A 13,206-nucleotide genomic window follows, 5' to 3' on the forward strand; every position below is an offset into this window, starting at 1 on the left:
TTATCATTCAAAAATGACACTTAATGTTCTTTGTCCTTTATAGTCATTATATGCTGCCATCCCTCATTGGCCATTATGTTTCATTAAATCAATGTGCTATAGTGCTTAAGGAATAAGAATATTCAGGGTGAAGTTCACCCTTCAACCACAGAAGCTTGTTGGCTGAGTTCTTTGGATCAAGTCGTACTTTCTTAGCTGAATTTGCTTTACAGGTTTGTTGTGGAAAAAAACATGAAGAGGAAGTGTTATGAATACAACCTTGAGCTCCAGAATTAAAGCTGCAATATAAATCAGATAAATAAAGCTTAAATTGATTTTCAACTTTCGATATCGTTTTTTAGTAAAGAGGATTACTATATTCAACAACTTTTACCTCATTCAAGGATTACAATATACATGTTTTTGATTTAACAGAGCGAATGGACTCCAGAAGTGATGATTTCAGGGCATTTTAATTGTGTCCAAGATGTGAAGTGGGATCCAGAGGGAGACTTTATAATTTCTGTCGGTTCTGACCAAACCACAAGGATATTTGCTCCATGGAAAAGAGAGAACAACTCGGAGGTATGTTTTTCCTAACTTGTGAAATTATGTGGATGGAATACCTAGTTTCAGATTGTCCATTTCCAGGCAGAAATACGAGTATTTATTCTGGGCATGGAGTCAGTGTGTGGAGAGAGTAAGGGACGTGACCTTTACAAAATAGATAAATAGAACAATTAACTGTACCTAGACAAAGAGGACTAAAATGTTCTTTAAGCCCCAGGAAGTAAGATAATAATCAGAAGCAGCTCAGGTAAACTCCTCCCTGATTCACTGGAGAAAGGAGTGGAAGGATAGTGTAGTCCGACATAGAGGATTCTGTTTTTGTAGCCCATCTCAATTCTCAATATACAGGTAGTTCCCGACTTACAGCAGTTCATTTAGTGACTGTTCAAAGTTACAATGATACTGAAAAAAGTGACTTATGACTGTTTTTCACACGTAACGACCATTGCAGCAGCCCCATGCTCATGTGATCAAAATTCAGATGCTTGTCAACTGACTCGTATTTATGAAAGTTGCAGGGTCCTGGGGTAACGTAACATACGACCTTCTGACAAGCAAAGTCAATGAGGAAGTCAGATTCATTTAACAGACATGCTACTAACTTAACAACTGCAGTGATTCGCTAAACAACCATGGCAAGAAAAGTCATAAAAGGGGGCAAAATTCACAACAACTGTCTCGCTTAGCAACAGACCTTTTGGGCTCAATTGTGATTGTAAGTCAAGGACTAGCTGTAGTTTCTACTCTGGACTGTGGAGTTGATTTTCTGCTCTGGTCTGCCTATTCAGACTAACAACCTGCACGTTTGATCTGAATGTTGACCTAAGACTCAGGTGTTCAGGCGGAATGGGAAAAAGGCAAAGACAGGGAACGATGGACCTTGGGAAAATTGGGGGAGGGAAGGGCAGGGAGGCCAGCTGGCTATTCTGCTGTCACCATATATTTTTAATCACATGAAAGTATTATGACTAGTCCACTAGTTCAAATACAATATATCAAATGTGCTTCTTCTGATCATTGCAGGACCTTTCTTTTCCAATTCTGCTTAGTTAACATAGCTTAGAGAAAGGGTAGGCGGACTGGTTAGATTGGTTAGATATTTTAAGCTTGAATTCAAGATTGATAGGAAACAAAGGGAGCTCAGAAAAAGAAAACACTAGGAAGATTGGTGGCCAAACTGGTGCATGGATCCTGCAGAGGGAGAGGTACTCTAAGCTTGCCCTACTTGTCCCATAAGAATGCCAAAACCCAGAACAACCAAGATATTATTATGCTAAACTTACTAGCCACAATGTTCTTGTTTTGGGCACAACTCTTGTAGATAGATTAGAGCTACCATATCTGAACGGCAAAACTCTGAATGACCACTGAATGGCAGCAAACAGATAAAGAAATTTTAAATTCGGAAAGTTAGGATTTTTACAACCAAGTTTAAAACAAATACTTTTTTCCAACAGAATATGTAATCTGAACAATAGCTCCTCTTAGCATTTCTTAAACTCTCCTAAAATTTATGCATATTATATTTTTATTGATTAGTAGTTAGCTACTATGGTGTTATGACAATATCATACGAGTATAAATATTTAGGATTTTATATTAAAATTAATCATTTAAAAATAAGATCTATAATTATACTTAATGATATCATTATACGTGCAATGTAACGTTGATTATCTTCTGTTTCCAGTGAGGAATAAAGATTGTTAAAATAAAATTCAGGGGGAGGCCAAACTGGGGAACAAAGTTGTATTTTGAACCAGGATAGGATTTTGGTCCCTTTTTGTCAGGTATTGGACAAGTCAGCATTGTTTGTCAATTATTTATTAGTGAAAGAAGATTCCTGTCCTTTCCAATGAGATCTGAATAGAGGTGAGAATGCATTTTTGTGGGAAATGAACTGAATGCTTATTTTCAGCAAACTATAATTCTAAAATTGACAATAGATGGATAGAGCTTAAAATGTTAACTTCTCCTATAGATTCTAAGATTGGCACTTGTATAAATGCAGTGGTCCTTTTACTAGGTGTCGTGGCATGAAATAGCAAGGCCCCAAGTCCATGGGTACGATATGCAGTGCATAGCCCTGACAGCACGGTTTCAGTTCGTATCTGGAGCAGATGAGAAAGTGCTTCGTGTGTTTACTGCGCCTAGAAATTTCATCGAGAACTTCAGCAGTATTTGTGGAATATCTCTGGAGAAATTATATTGTGGTGTAAGTTATGTATTCGGTTGCTTTAAAAGAAAAATACCATTTGCTACTTTTTATGTTTGCATCTCTCATTTGAATTTGAGCACATTTTTAAACATATTACAGAAATGTTGAATGAACTCATATATTCTTTACTTCAAGGATGGGTTGAGGTTTGAGTTGTCAGGGGCTATAAAGAAGCCTCCTGGTCTTCTGTACACCATTTGAGAATGTTACGGTATCGTTGGATAGAATAGGATTAATATTTTCCAGGTTGCATTTTTTGGGGAAGGGCAAGGTGCCTCTATAAGTCAACCCACACCCATCCCCACTGTTAAGCATATGGTAGCCTCTTTGATGAATAATTCAGATCTGATTGGAGGGTTACTATCCATTTGTAAAAATGGACCCAGCAATAGCTTGCTTCCAAAAATCTCCATTCTCACTGCTAGTACTAAAACTTTCCAGAAGCCAAAAATAGAACAAAAGAAGGCTGAAACTACAGTTTTAGGTAATTTGGGGGGACTTGGAGATAGAGCTTAAAAATAAGGATGCAAAGAAGAAGCCTTTGACTCTCTTTCCCACTTTTAATTTTAACAGAAGGGACCAAAAATGGCATGGAGAGAATTAATGTCATAGCCAGTTCAGTAAAACAGATCTGGTTAAGAAATTAACTTCACAAGAAGGACTAGAATTATATTGTGGTCTTGCTCTGTGTTCTAGAAGTATACTCTAGTTCAAGTCTTCCTGTGGAGTCAGTTTCCTGATCTGCTCTATTTTGTAGGCTAGGGGACTGCATTGGTCTCTGAACCATGGTTTGCCAAACATTAACGTTGCTGAGGATTGAGTTTGAATTTGTCTGTAGTATTAAACTTATTTTTTGTGGACACATGAATATAATTTTAAATTTGAACATCTGCTTAGTTACAATCAAATAAAAATTCTTAGAAAATGCTCATAATCTGTGCTGTATGGAATAATTGTTACTTCTGAAGATGTTTTGTACAGGCAATATTTGTGACTTAAAACCATGGTTTTATTACTTAATATTTATTTATTTATTATTCAAATTTATACCCCGCCCTTCTCCTAGCGGACTCAGGGCGGCTTACAGCCAGTTTAAAACAGAATAACTAATACAATAATACTAAATTTAAAATGTAGTTAAAATGAAATATTAATTATTAATATTAATATGGGGTATAGATAATTGTGCTTGAACGTCGTTGAACAATTAGCGTGACATATGATAGTTCACATACTTCTGTATGAGTTAGAAAATTAAAATAGAAGCAAAGATTTTAAATTAATTTGAGATTTTTCTGGGAATTCCTTAGTAACATATATACTACATTTTTAGATTTGTGACTCACGGAAAGTTATGTTGAAGGCCAAACTTGCAAGAAGGCTATATCTAAAAATGAGAAGATTCAGACAATCATGAATAATATTTTCTTCTTCTTAGCAAATGGTGGATCTTCCAGAAGGGGCTACCGTACCAGCCTTAGGTTTATCTAATAAGGCTGTCTTTGAAGGTAAATATTTGCCTATATGTGTACATAACTTCGTATTTGTGAACATGAGTGTTTCTTTGATCATATTTGTGCTGTGCAGGTTGATGAGAGAAATTAGCTGTCAGATGAGTGATCCTTAGTTAATTTGGGGAGTTCTTAGTGCTCTCCAGATGTTTGGGATTATACATTTCATAATGCAAATTAGCATCTTCAATAATTAGAGATTTTGAAAATTGCATCCTAAAATATCTGCATGGTAAAAAGTTTCTGTCACCTGGATATTTTACCTTTTACCTTACAAGAAAAAAATTCTAGAAATTTCTGTCTCCATTTTGTTGTTAAATTGGCAAAATATAGCTTTACGTATCAATTTAAACTATAAGATTGTTTGATATATTGCTTATCAGTACATAGGAACTATAACAACAACAACAGTAATAATAGGGTTGGAAGGGACCTCCAACCCCCTGCTCAGGCAGGAAACCCTATACCATTTCAGACAAATGGCTGTCCAGTCTCTTCTTAAAAACTTCCAGTGTTGGAGCATTCACCGCTTCTGGAGGCAGGTTGTTCCACTGGTTAATTGTTCTAACTGTCAGGAAGTTTCTCCTTAGTTCTAGGTCGCTTCTCTCTTTGATTAGTTTCCATCCGTTGCTTCTTGTCCTGCCTTCAGGTGCTTTGGAGAAATAGCCTGACTCTTTCTTCTTTGTGGCAGCCCCTGAGATATTGGAACACTGCTATCATGTCACTCCTAGTCCTTCTCTTCATTAAACTAGACATACCCCAGTTCCAGCGTTCTTTATATGTTTTAGCCTCCAGTCCCCTGATCATTTTTGTTGCTCTTCTCTGTACTCTTCCTATCAACTCAACTCAATCACTGTGAGTTGTTCAATGAACAATGGTTAAAGTACAATGTGCTTTAAGTATAATGTTTAAACACATATACAATGCAGTTACAGAACACTTTGACTTACAACCGGTCATTAAATGACTATTCGGAGTTATGGCAGCCTCAAAAAAGGTGCTTAAAGCACTTCCAGCCTTATAAAATATCACACTGCCCCTCCACAGTCACATCAATGCAGTTTGGGCACATTTATGACTGGTTGCAGTGTTCCACAGTCACATGACTATGATTTGGGACTTTTTATTGCCATTTTCTAGAAAAAAATGTGCATTTGAGAGAATGAATTAGGACTTAAGACCGTTTTGTATACGTCCTTTTATTTTGTGTTGATGTTTACTCCTTGATACTTGGACAAAGACAAACTGATTTATTTCATGAAACCATGGTTTAAAGTGACACAGTTTAGGCTCTGAATGTAATGCTCATTTGGAATTAGTCAAAACAAAGGAAAATTTTGGTTCTGGTTCTTGAGGCTTCTCTCAGAAAGGAGAAGATCAGGAGGAAGGTATGAGCTAAGATTACCTGTGCTTGTTCTCATGTTAAACCATGGCTTGTTGAAGCATTTAAATGTTTCCTTCCTTCCTTCCTCTGCTATTTATTAAAGCCATCTACCTTTTCCAAGCTTCTACTAAGCCTGAAAAAAAAGATGAAGTTACTTTAAGGAGTTGATTCATTGCACCAACTAATGCAGCTGGATCTGTTTTTCAAGCTTGCTCCAGGTGAAAAATGTTAGGTTGCTTTAATGAATAGTAGAGGCTTATGCCAAGCATTTCTCCAAATCAATTTTGAAGCTTGTGCAACTCTGTTATGCATATCACAATTCTTCATTTAGTTTGTTGTTATGATTTTATATATGATTGGTTTTGCATATTTATCATAGTTATGTTCTAGTGATAGAATAGTTTTGCATATTTATCATAGTTATGTTCATAGGATAGAATACCTTCCTTGTAAAAATAGAAAGTAATTGAAAAATGAAGTAAGGTCTGCTTTTGTTGGTTACCATCTGGAGCGGGGAGGTCACTGAATGCAAAACATTTTGAATTTAAAGTTAACCATATCAAATTTGAAACCCCTTCTTTTAAGCCCCAAACATCTCATTTTGTCCACAAAACAGCTACCTCAAGTGTTAAGTAAGGTTGTCTTGATAATTAAGGTTTGGACTCAAAATACTTCCAAAATGTTCAAAACAGAACCTTTCAGTGACAAAATGGTTAGAATTCAAAATGTTTTGCATGTTCCTACTGAACACCCAGCACCAAAACCTTAGGAAGAAAGGGTCCGTAGCCTTTCTCTAACATTGTAAGAGAAGCCTTGTGTTTGAATTGATAGGACAGTAAGCAAATGATCTCTAAGTAAGCAAATGATCTCAAAGATCCCAATGATACAACTATTTCTGTCTCAAAACCCTCTGGTAGTGCAACTCTCTGCATATCTTTTTAGAACTAAACCTTACTGAGTTCAGTGGAAGTTACTCTCAGATTAGTACGAATGGGATCTTCTGCTGAGCCATATTTGATTTTGTGAGAGTGAGGCTTCAGTCTGTCAGCGAATCTAGCAGAAAGAAATTCAAATAAGCTATAGAGGATCTCCTTTAATATATTCACTAATACCTTACAGTATTTGTCATACAGGTTCTGGTAAGTTATCATATTTAATTTCTTTTGAGCAACTTATTTTGTTCAGTGGAGTTACTATATTAATACTGTGTTGACTGAGCAAATGATGGCAGGTAGCTAGACATGGGCCTTGAATTCTTAATTTCCACATGTTGGTATATTGTTTGAGCTCAGTAATAGCCCATGTATTTTCAGAAAACTTTGATTCTTGAATAGAAGCAATTCACTCATAATTCATAATTGTTATGAAACTGCAAGCTTTAATTGCTTCAGAAATAGGCCTACGGAGCTTAAAAGCTTCTAAGCAATGCCAGTAGAGGGATAGAAATACTGATTCTCTTTGATCACCCATTTCTGGATCAATGGGGCCGTTAAAAGTGGAGGCAATTGACTCTGCATTCTTATATTAACATATCAAAACTTAGAAAGTTTTAGTGCTGAATAAATAATGAATAAATATTTGAACATTACCTGAGAAAAAAGGAACCAAATAAACTGTAAAGCAATTTGTCCCAGGCTTTTGATCAGATTGTAGAAATTATATTTCATTTGTGATTTCAAAGGGGAATTTAAAAGAAAGAAATGCATTTCATAGCAATCCAGGAAATTAAAAAAATTATACAAGACCAGCAAGGTGTTTATTATTACAGGTGGGGTTGTACATATTTCAGTGAGGAGAAGGCACGATTAGCAAAGTTGTTGTATGTAAATACCAGTAGTATTTTTAGTGAGATTACCTCAGGAAAAATTAGACCAGACAATCTAACCATAACAATTTCCTCAAAGTGTAGCATTTCCCCACCCCCAGGAAAGACTATATTGGAGGCATCAAAGGCACATCAGCTAAACATCCTGCCTGTGCTATCCTAACTGTTGAGAATAGAGCTTTTGTTTTCAGCATAGGGGCATGCCATTGTAATCCATTCTGGGATGTGTTCTCTGACATGCCACTGTATAGGATGCTACTATTACAGTTATGTCAGGAGCGCCCAAATGCTTCTGGGATCATCCAGTGGCATCCCCATTGCCCAGGGTATACCCATTTGGGGGCTCCTTTCATGTCCCCATTAAGTTGCCCACTGAAGTCCACTTTCGAACTGCTGGGTCACAGCAACCAGGTCTCGAATGTAGTCTTATACGGTAGGGTATACTTAGAAAAAGTGCATAGTCCAGCATCATCTAGTAAACTTATGTGGATGATGGAAAACTAAAATCTGGATCCCTCTCAGTCCAATGCCACAGTTTTGAAAATCCCTTTGAGTTCTGTAGATTATACCAGGGGTCCCCACCCCCTGGTCTGTGAACCAGTACTGGGCCATGGCATGCCAGCAACCGGGCCACACAAACAAGCAAAACCCGATCTGCAGGATGCAGGCAGCACACAAAACCATGCACTCTCTGGTCCGTAGGAAAACGTTTATCCGCGGAACTGGTCCCTGGTGCCCAAAAGGTTGGGGACCTCTGGATTATACTTTTGGCCATTGGGATTTGACTCAGTTCCAAAAGGTGCTTTGGGAACATGTTGGAGCATGACATAGTATCTGCAGCTCTTTAAAGCAGCTCTGTCTTTTCCAAAAATTGAATGGCAGTCCTTCACCGGAGCCACATTGTCATAGAGAAAAGAGGTTCTATGTGCGAGCCCCAAAGCACCTTTTTGGAATTGAATTCAAAGTCCTACCTAACCCTGACAGATAGAGAATTACTGCCTTGTAGCGTAGACTTATACATACCTATTGAAGAGTAAATACAACAGCATAGTTGATTATTATAATTCTGGATGACTGGCATTCCTCTTCTGCAAATGTTTTATCTTGCCTCTTTTTTCTTTTGGTTTATTATATTTAATTGAGAGTAGATTAGAACTTGGCTGTCCCTGTTCCTAGTCCAACAGTTTGAAGAATATATCATTAATGAATGAGTGGTTCTAATTCATCTTGTCTTTTTATACTGCATTTTTTACACCATGATCTCTTTTAAGAGCCTAAGGAAATCTGAATGCATTGTTATACCATCATCTTTCTTTCATCCTGTTGTGAGAGTTTAACTTATCTCAGCTCTTGTCATGGTTTGCATTGTGAGGCCCAATTATTTTACCTTGCAGTGTAATACTTTTTGACTTTCCTACTCATGCTGTTTACATTATGGCTTAACTTTTCTTCAGATTCTTTTTATCTAAAAACTGGAGTTGTTTCTTTCTGTTTAGTGCTCGGTAAAAGATGCCATCTTTTTGCAGATTCCATACTTGGTGAGTTTAAAGCAATAATCTTTCTACCTTTGCAGCTGCAGATACAACAGCTCAAACAACTGAAGAAGAAAATCTCAGTAATGCTTCCAGACAGTACCGTGAAAATTACTTTCAGCCATATAGTCTTTCAGGTATGCAATATGTTAAATTCAGTACATAATTCTGAAGCAAAGCTGGTTCTTCAAACAGCTGACAAGTTGACCAGTTCAGGATAAGGACAACAATACTGAATTGAATTATTTCTTTCAGAACCTCCCACAGAAGATCATCTCTTGCAGAATACACTATGGCCCGAAACTCAAAAGTTGTAAGTTACTTTGTTTGTTGATGTAAAAACATACCTCCAAAATGGAAACCACTTAAAAGTCCTCATTTTTTGAGTAATTTCAATTTTATAGGTAGTTCTCAACTTATGACTGTAATGGAAGTAAATGCTGGAAACGGCAAAAAACACTGAAAATCATGGTCACATGACTGTGGCACTGCAAACAGTTGTAAATGCAAACTGGTGGTCAACATCCCAAATGCAACCGGAGGGGGGGTGTATGGCTGTCGGAACTTCGAGAGCAGGTTAGAACTAGCTCTGGGAAGATCAGTTGTAATTTTGAATAGTCGTTAAGCAACTAGTTGTTAAGCAAGGACAACCTATATGATTTTCCTGCTAAATGTGGAGTTCTGGGTTAAGTTAGGGCCAGAAATATGAAAGCATTTTTAAAAACTAGCTTGTGTATCATCCCACTCTTCACGAAAGGACCTCAATACAGAGCTACGAACAAAGGGAAATGCTACTTCATGCTTCAAGCCATTTAGCAGGCTTAGCAGAGAAACGGTTTATCAGAGAAATCTTCTTGTATTTCTACCATTTGAATTTTAATGCTAATCCAAACATGGAAAATTTTGGCCTGTTCTTGGCTGAAGAGAGTGATAAAACAAGGTAAAGAAAGTGTGCCGAAAATGGCTTCCGGATTTTCTTTTCTATATTTTTACCAGGAGCAGGCATAGGAGGCATCTGAACTTTCTACTGTATAACAAAGTAATGAGCTGCAGATGTGTCTGTTCATGTTCTCCTCTTATGTTATGTGTTTGTATGTACGTGTCATTGGAAAGCGCAGGGCAGACTGAATATGCTCTACTCAGTAACATGGAAGGAGGCCTAGAATGGAATTCCAATCTAACTAATATTTTCTTCCATGCAGAATTTCATCTGCTATTTTCTTCACTGTAGCCTCTAATCTGGCCCATGTTCAAGTTCTCTATCTCTTTTTCTTTTTAATTAACTTTATCCTCTCACTTCCTCCATTTGTTGCATTTTTTTAAGAATTAAGTTGCTGATGGAGAAACAGATGCTCAGAATTCTAAGCCATGTTAAATAATTTCTTTCCCACATTCTATTGCCTTGGAAAAAAGAAAACAACCATTGAACTCTACAGTGTGAGCAATACTGTAAGACATCAAGACTTTTAGATGTCTTGATAGATAGATCTACTGATAGTTATCTCAGGTATAATGCCTTGTAGCACTTCTTTGGGGCCTTGCCTTTTAGATGTAAACCGAACTCACAAATATTCAGTGCATTTCCTGTTTCTGTGCTTAAGTATTATGTATCAGTTATTAGTTAATGGTTGGTCACACAGTCAGCCAGTATTTATATTGGATTTGGCACTTTATTCAGCTGTCGAGTCCTTCCCAAGGACCTGTGATAGGGAGATATTGTTTGATAATGGTAAAGGTATTGTCACAGGATGTAAGCTGTTCCAAGTAAAGTTGCCCTTTGCAGTTGACTGATGGTGACTTTTGTTAATGTTGATGGTGTTCAAATGGTACTCCAAATGTTTTGAGATTTTACCCAAGGAAACCTATCACCGTTGGTACTACCTTTGCTTTCTTTTACCATAGTCATTCTTCTGTTTCCAAGTCTTTGTTTTTTGTGATTTTCTCCATTTTTTTCTCTTCTATTCTGCTGTCCACTATCCACACTTTTTTGTCTTTCTTATCAAAAGTTGTTAAACCTAGAATGTTGTGTGGCAGGTGCTTGTCTGTTAAAGTCTGGGATGTTGTGTGGCAGGTGCTTGTCAAGTTTGGTGTTGTGTGGTAGGTGCTTGTCCATTTGAATTCTAAAGTCCCAGAGCACTTCAGCTTCTTTATTTTATTACTTTTCTATTTTGTGGTCCCACCAGTTCTAATATTATTATTATTAAAATTATTGGCCACCCAACCAGTGGACTCTGGATATTATCCGTGTTTAGTGCAGAGTTTGAATAATACACATTTTCAGTCTCCACAATCATGACTTTATACTCCTTAAATCAGAGAGTTCTTCTCTTCACAGCAACTGGATTGTTCATAGAGAGGCGCACAATTTTAGGCCCCAAGTCTTAACACTCCATTGCAGCCTACAGTGCCTTCAAAAGGTTGTTGTGATTGTGATTTATATTTAATATTTAAATGCAGATCAATTCAAAACTGGTCATTTTAACTCCTTTTGCAATGAGCTTTCCAATATGCCACTCAAAGGCCAAAGATATGTCTTAGCCAAAGATGTCTATGCCTGGCAAAGAATTTGACTGGAAATACTTCAAGGAGAACTCCCTTCTATTCGCCTGCCTTGGGGCAATCATGCAAGACTTCTGAAGCAGCTTTAACAATGTACATGGATCCATGTCAAATGTATAGCTACTCTTAACTTCCTTTGCATTCATAGCAAGACATAGCAAGACAGAATATAAGTAAAATAATGCCTACATTGCCATTAAATAGTTTCATTTTTCTTTTAAACATAACCACCTTTTTCAAAATTACCATTAAAGTTTCTCTATACAATAAGGCATATTTTCTTATTTCCAGTTATATAGGAAATTGAATAAGGTTAAATAGATAAATGGAATTGGAAATACATTACTCTTAAGCAGAAAAGGAAACTTGTATGCATGTTAATATTTTGCATATACTTTGCACATGCTTATTTACTCATCTGTGGATGTTCATGTTATAATAACACATGGGGTACCCTTCCTTGGTACCCACTTCTAGTCCAAATAAAAGATAGCTGTGTCCTTTCATTTTTTTCCAACCTGGAACTTTGGAAGGGAAACATCTCTTACTTATGAGGCAGCCCTTACAATAGAAAAGTGTAATCTGTTTATTTCAGGACAGCATTGCCTAGCTTATTAAACTTCATATTTGATACCCATTCATCTGACCTTTTCTCTCTAATGAATTATTGATTAATATAAAGATTGTCTACTAGGATCATCATTAACTAGCCATCTAGGGGGCAGATTTTTTATTACCAGAGCTGCTCATCTGAGTTTATTAAAGGTGCAGATTAAACAGCCCATAAGAGTCACTAAGTTTCCTAATCCATTTCCTAAAACAAATTAATAATGTTGCTATCCCTTTCTTCTAAGTCTAAGATGATGGTTGCAGGCAGGGGTTGCCAACCTTTAATTATTCATTCATTACTTTTCATCTTTTGCCAAGGAATCTAGAGCATCACATTAGCAAAGTACAAATGGAGCAGTTTGTAGAGAAATTATTGGATAAAAGTAGACCAGTGTCAGCCCTTTGAGATAGTCCAGACAAGAAGCACAAATTATGAATACTAACAAACTACCTTTATTGTAAGGTTACAGCAATAGAATTTTGGAAGTCTTTCTGGAAAACTATGGAGGCTTGCTTCTGAGATGCAATCCTTCCACACCTTTTTGCTTCTGTAGGCTGAGATATCTTTTGCACAATGGTTTCTGGACTGTGGAGCTAACTCCTGCCACACGAGATCATTCCCATATACCATTACAACCAGTGAGCCTCATATATCAGTGACAGTTTAAAAACAGGATGTTCCTTTTTGCAAGCATTCTGTTTGCAAAAAAAAAAAGGGTACAGTTAAGCAATTATTGATATTGCTGCTCTCACCAGTAAGACTCTTCTACAGCAAAGGAACACTTACCTTCCACACCAATAGTCTCTCGAAACAATACTTTCCCCAAAGAGGAAAAAACATGTTGAATGAGAAGAACAAGTTGAAATTAAATCCAAATAAGGGACAAGTGCTATTGATACATGGGAAACTGGACTTGTGGTTTGAGGTTGAGCCTTTTTTAGATGGGATCATTATCCCCTTGAAAGAAATCTATGCAGTTTGGGAGATTTTCTCTATTCTCCGCTGCCACTAGTTTCAC

At 36.9% G+C, this 13,206-nt stretch overlaps 1 protein-coding gene across 1 annotated transcript in view; it reads left to right on the plus strand.

The window, feature by feature from the left end:
* The window catches only part of ELP2 (elongator acetyltransferase complex subunit 2), a 61,743-nt gene that overhangs the window by 18,158 nt on the left and 30,379 nt on the right, over positions 1 to 13,206 (plus strand). The window contains exons 12-16 of the mRNA XM_015820077.1: positions 415 to 564; positions 2,576 to 2,764; positions 4,206 to 4,275; positions 9,061 to 9,156; positions 9,275 to 9,332. Of these exons, the coding sequence (XP_015675563.1) occupies positions 415 to 564; positions 2,576 to 2,764; positions 4,206 to 4,275; positions 9,061 to 9,156; positions 9,275 to 9,332 (563 nt within the window). The remainder of the gene's footprint in view (positions 1 to 414; positions 565 to 2,575; positions 2,765 to 4,205; positions 4,276 to 9,060; positions 9,157 to 9,274; positions 9,333 to 13,206) is intronic.

Source organism: Protobothrops mucrosquamatus, unplaced genomic scaffold, assembly GCF_001527695.2.
Source record: "Protobothrops mucrosquamatus isolate PMUCROS unplaced genomic scaffold, P.Mucros_1.0 scaffold1054, whole genome shotgun sequence".
In the NCBI taxonomy this organism is placed as follows: Eukaryota; Metazoa; Chordata; class Lepidosauria; order Squamata; family Viperidae; genus Protobothrops; species Protobothrops mucrosquamatus.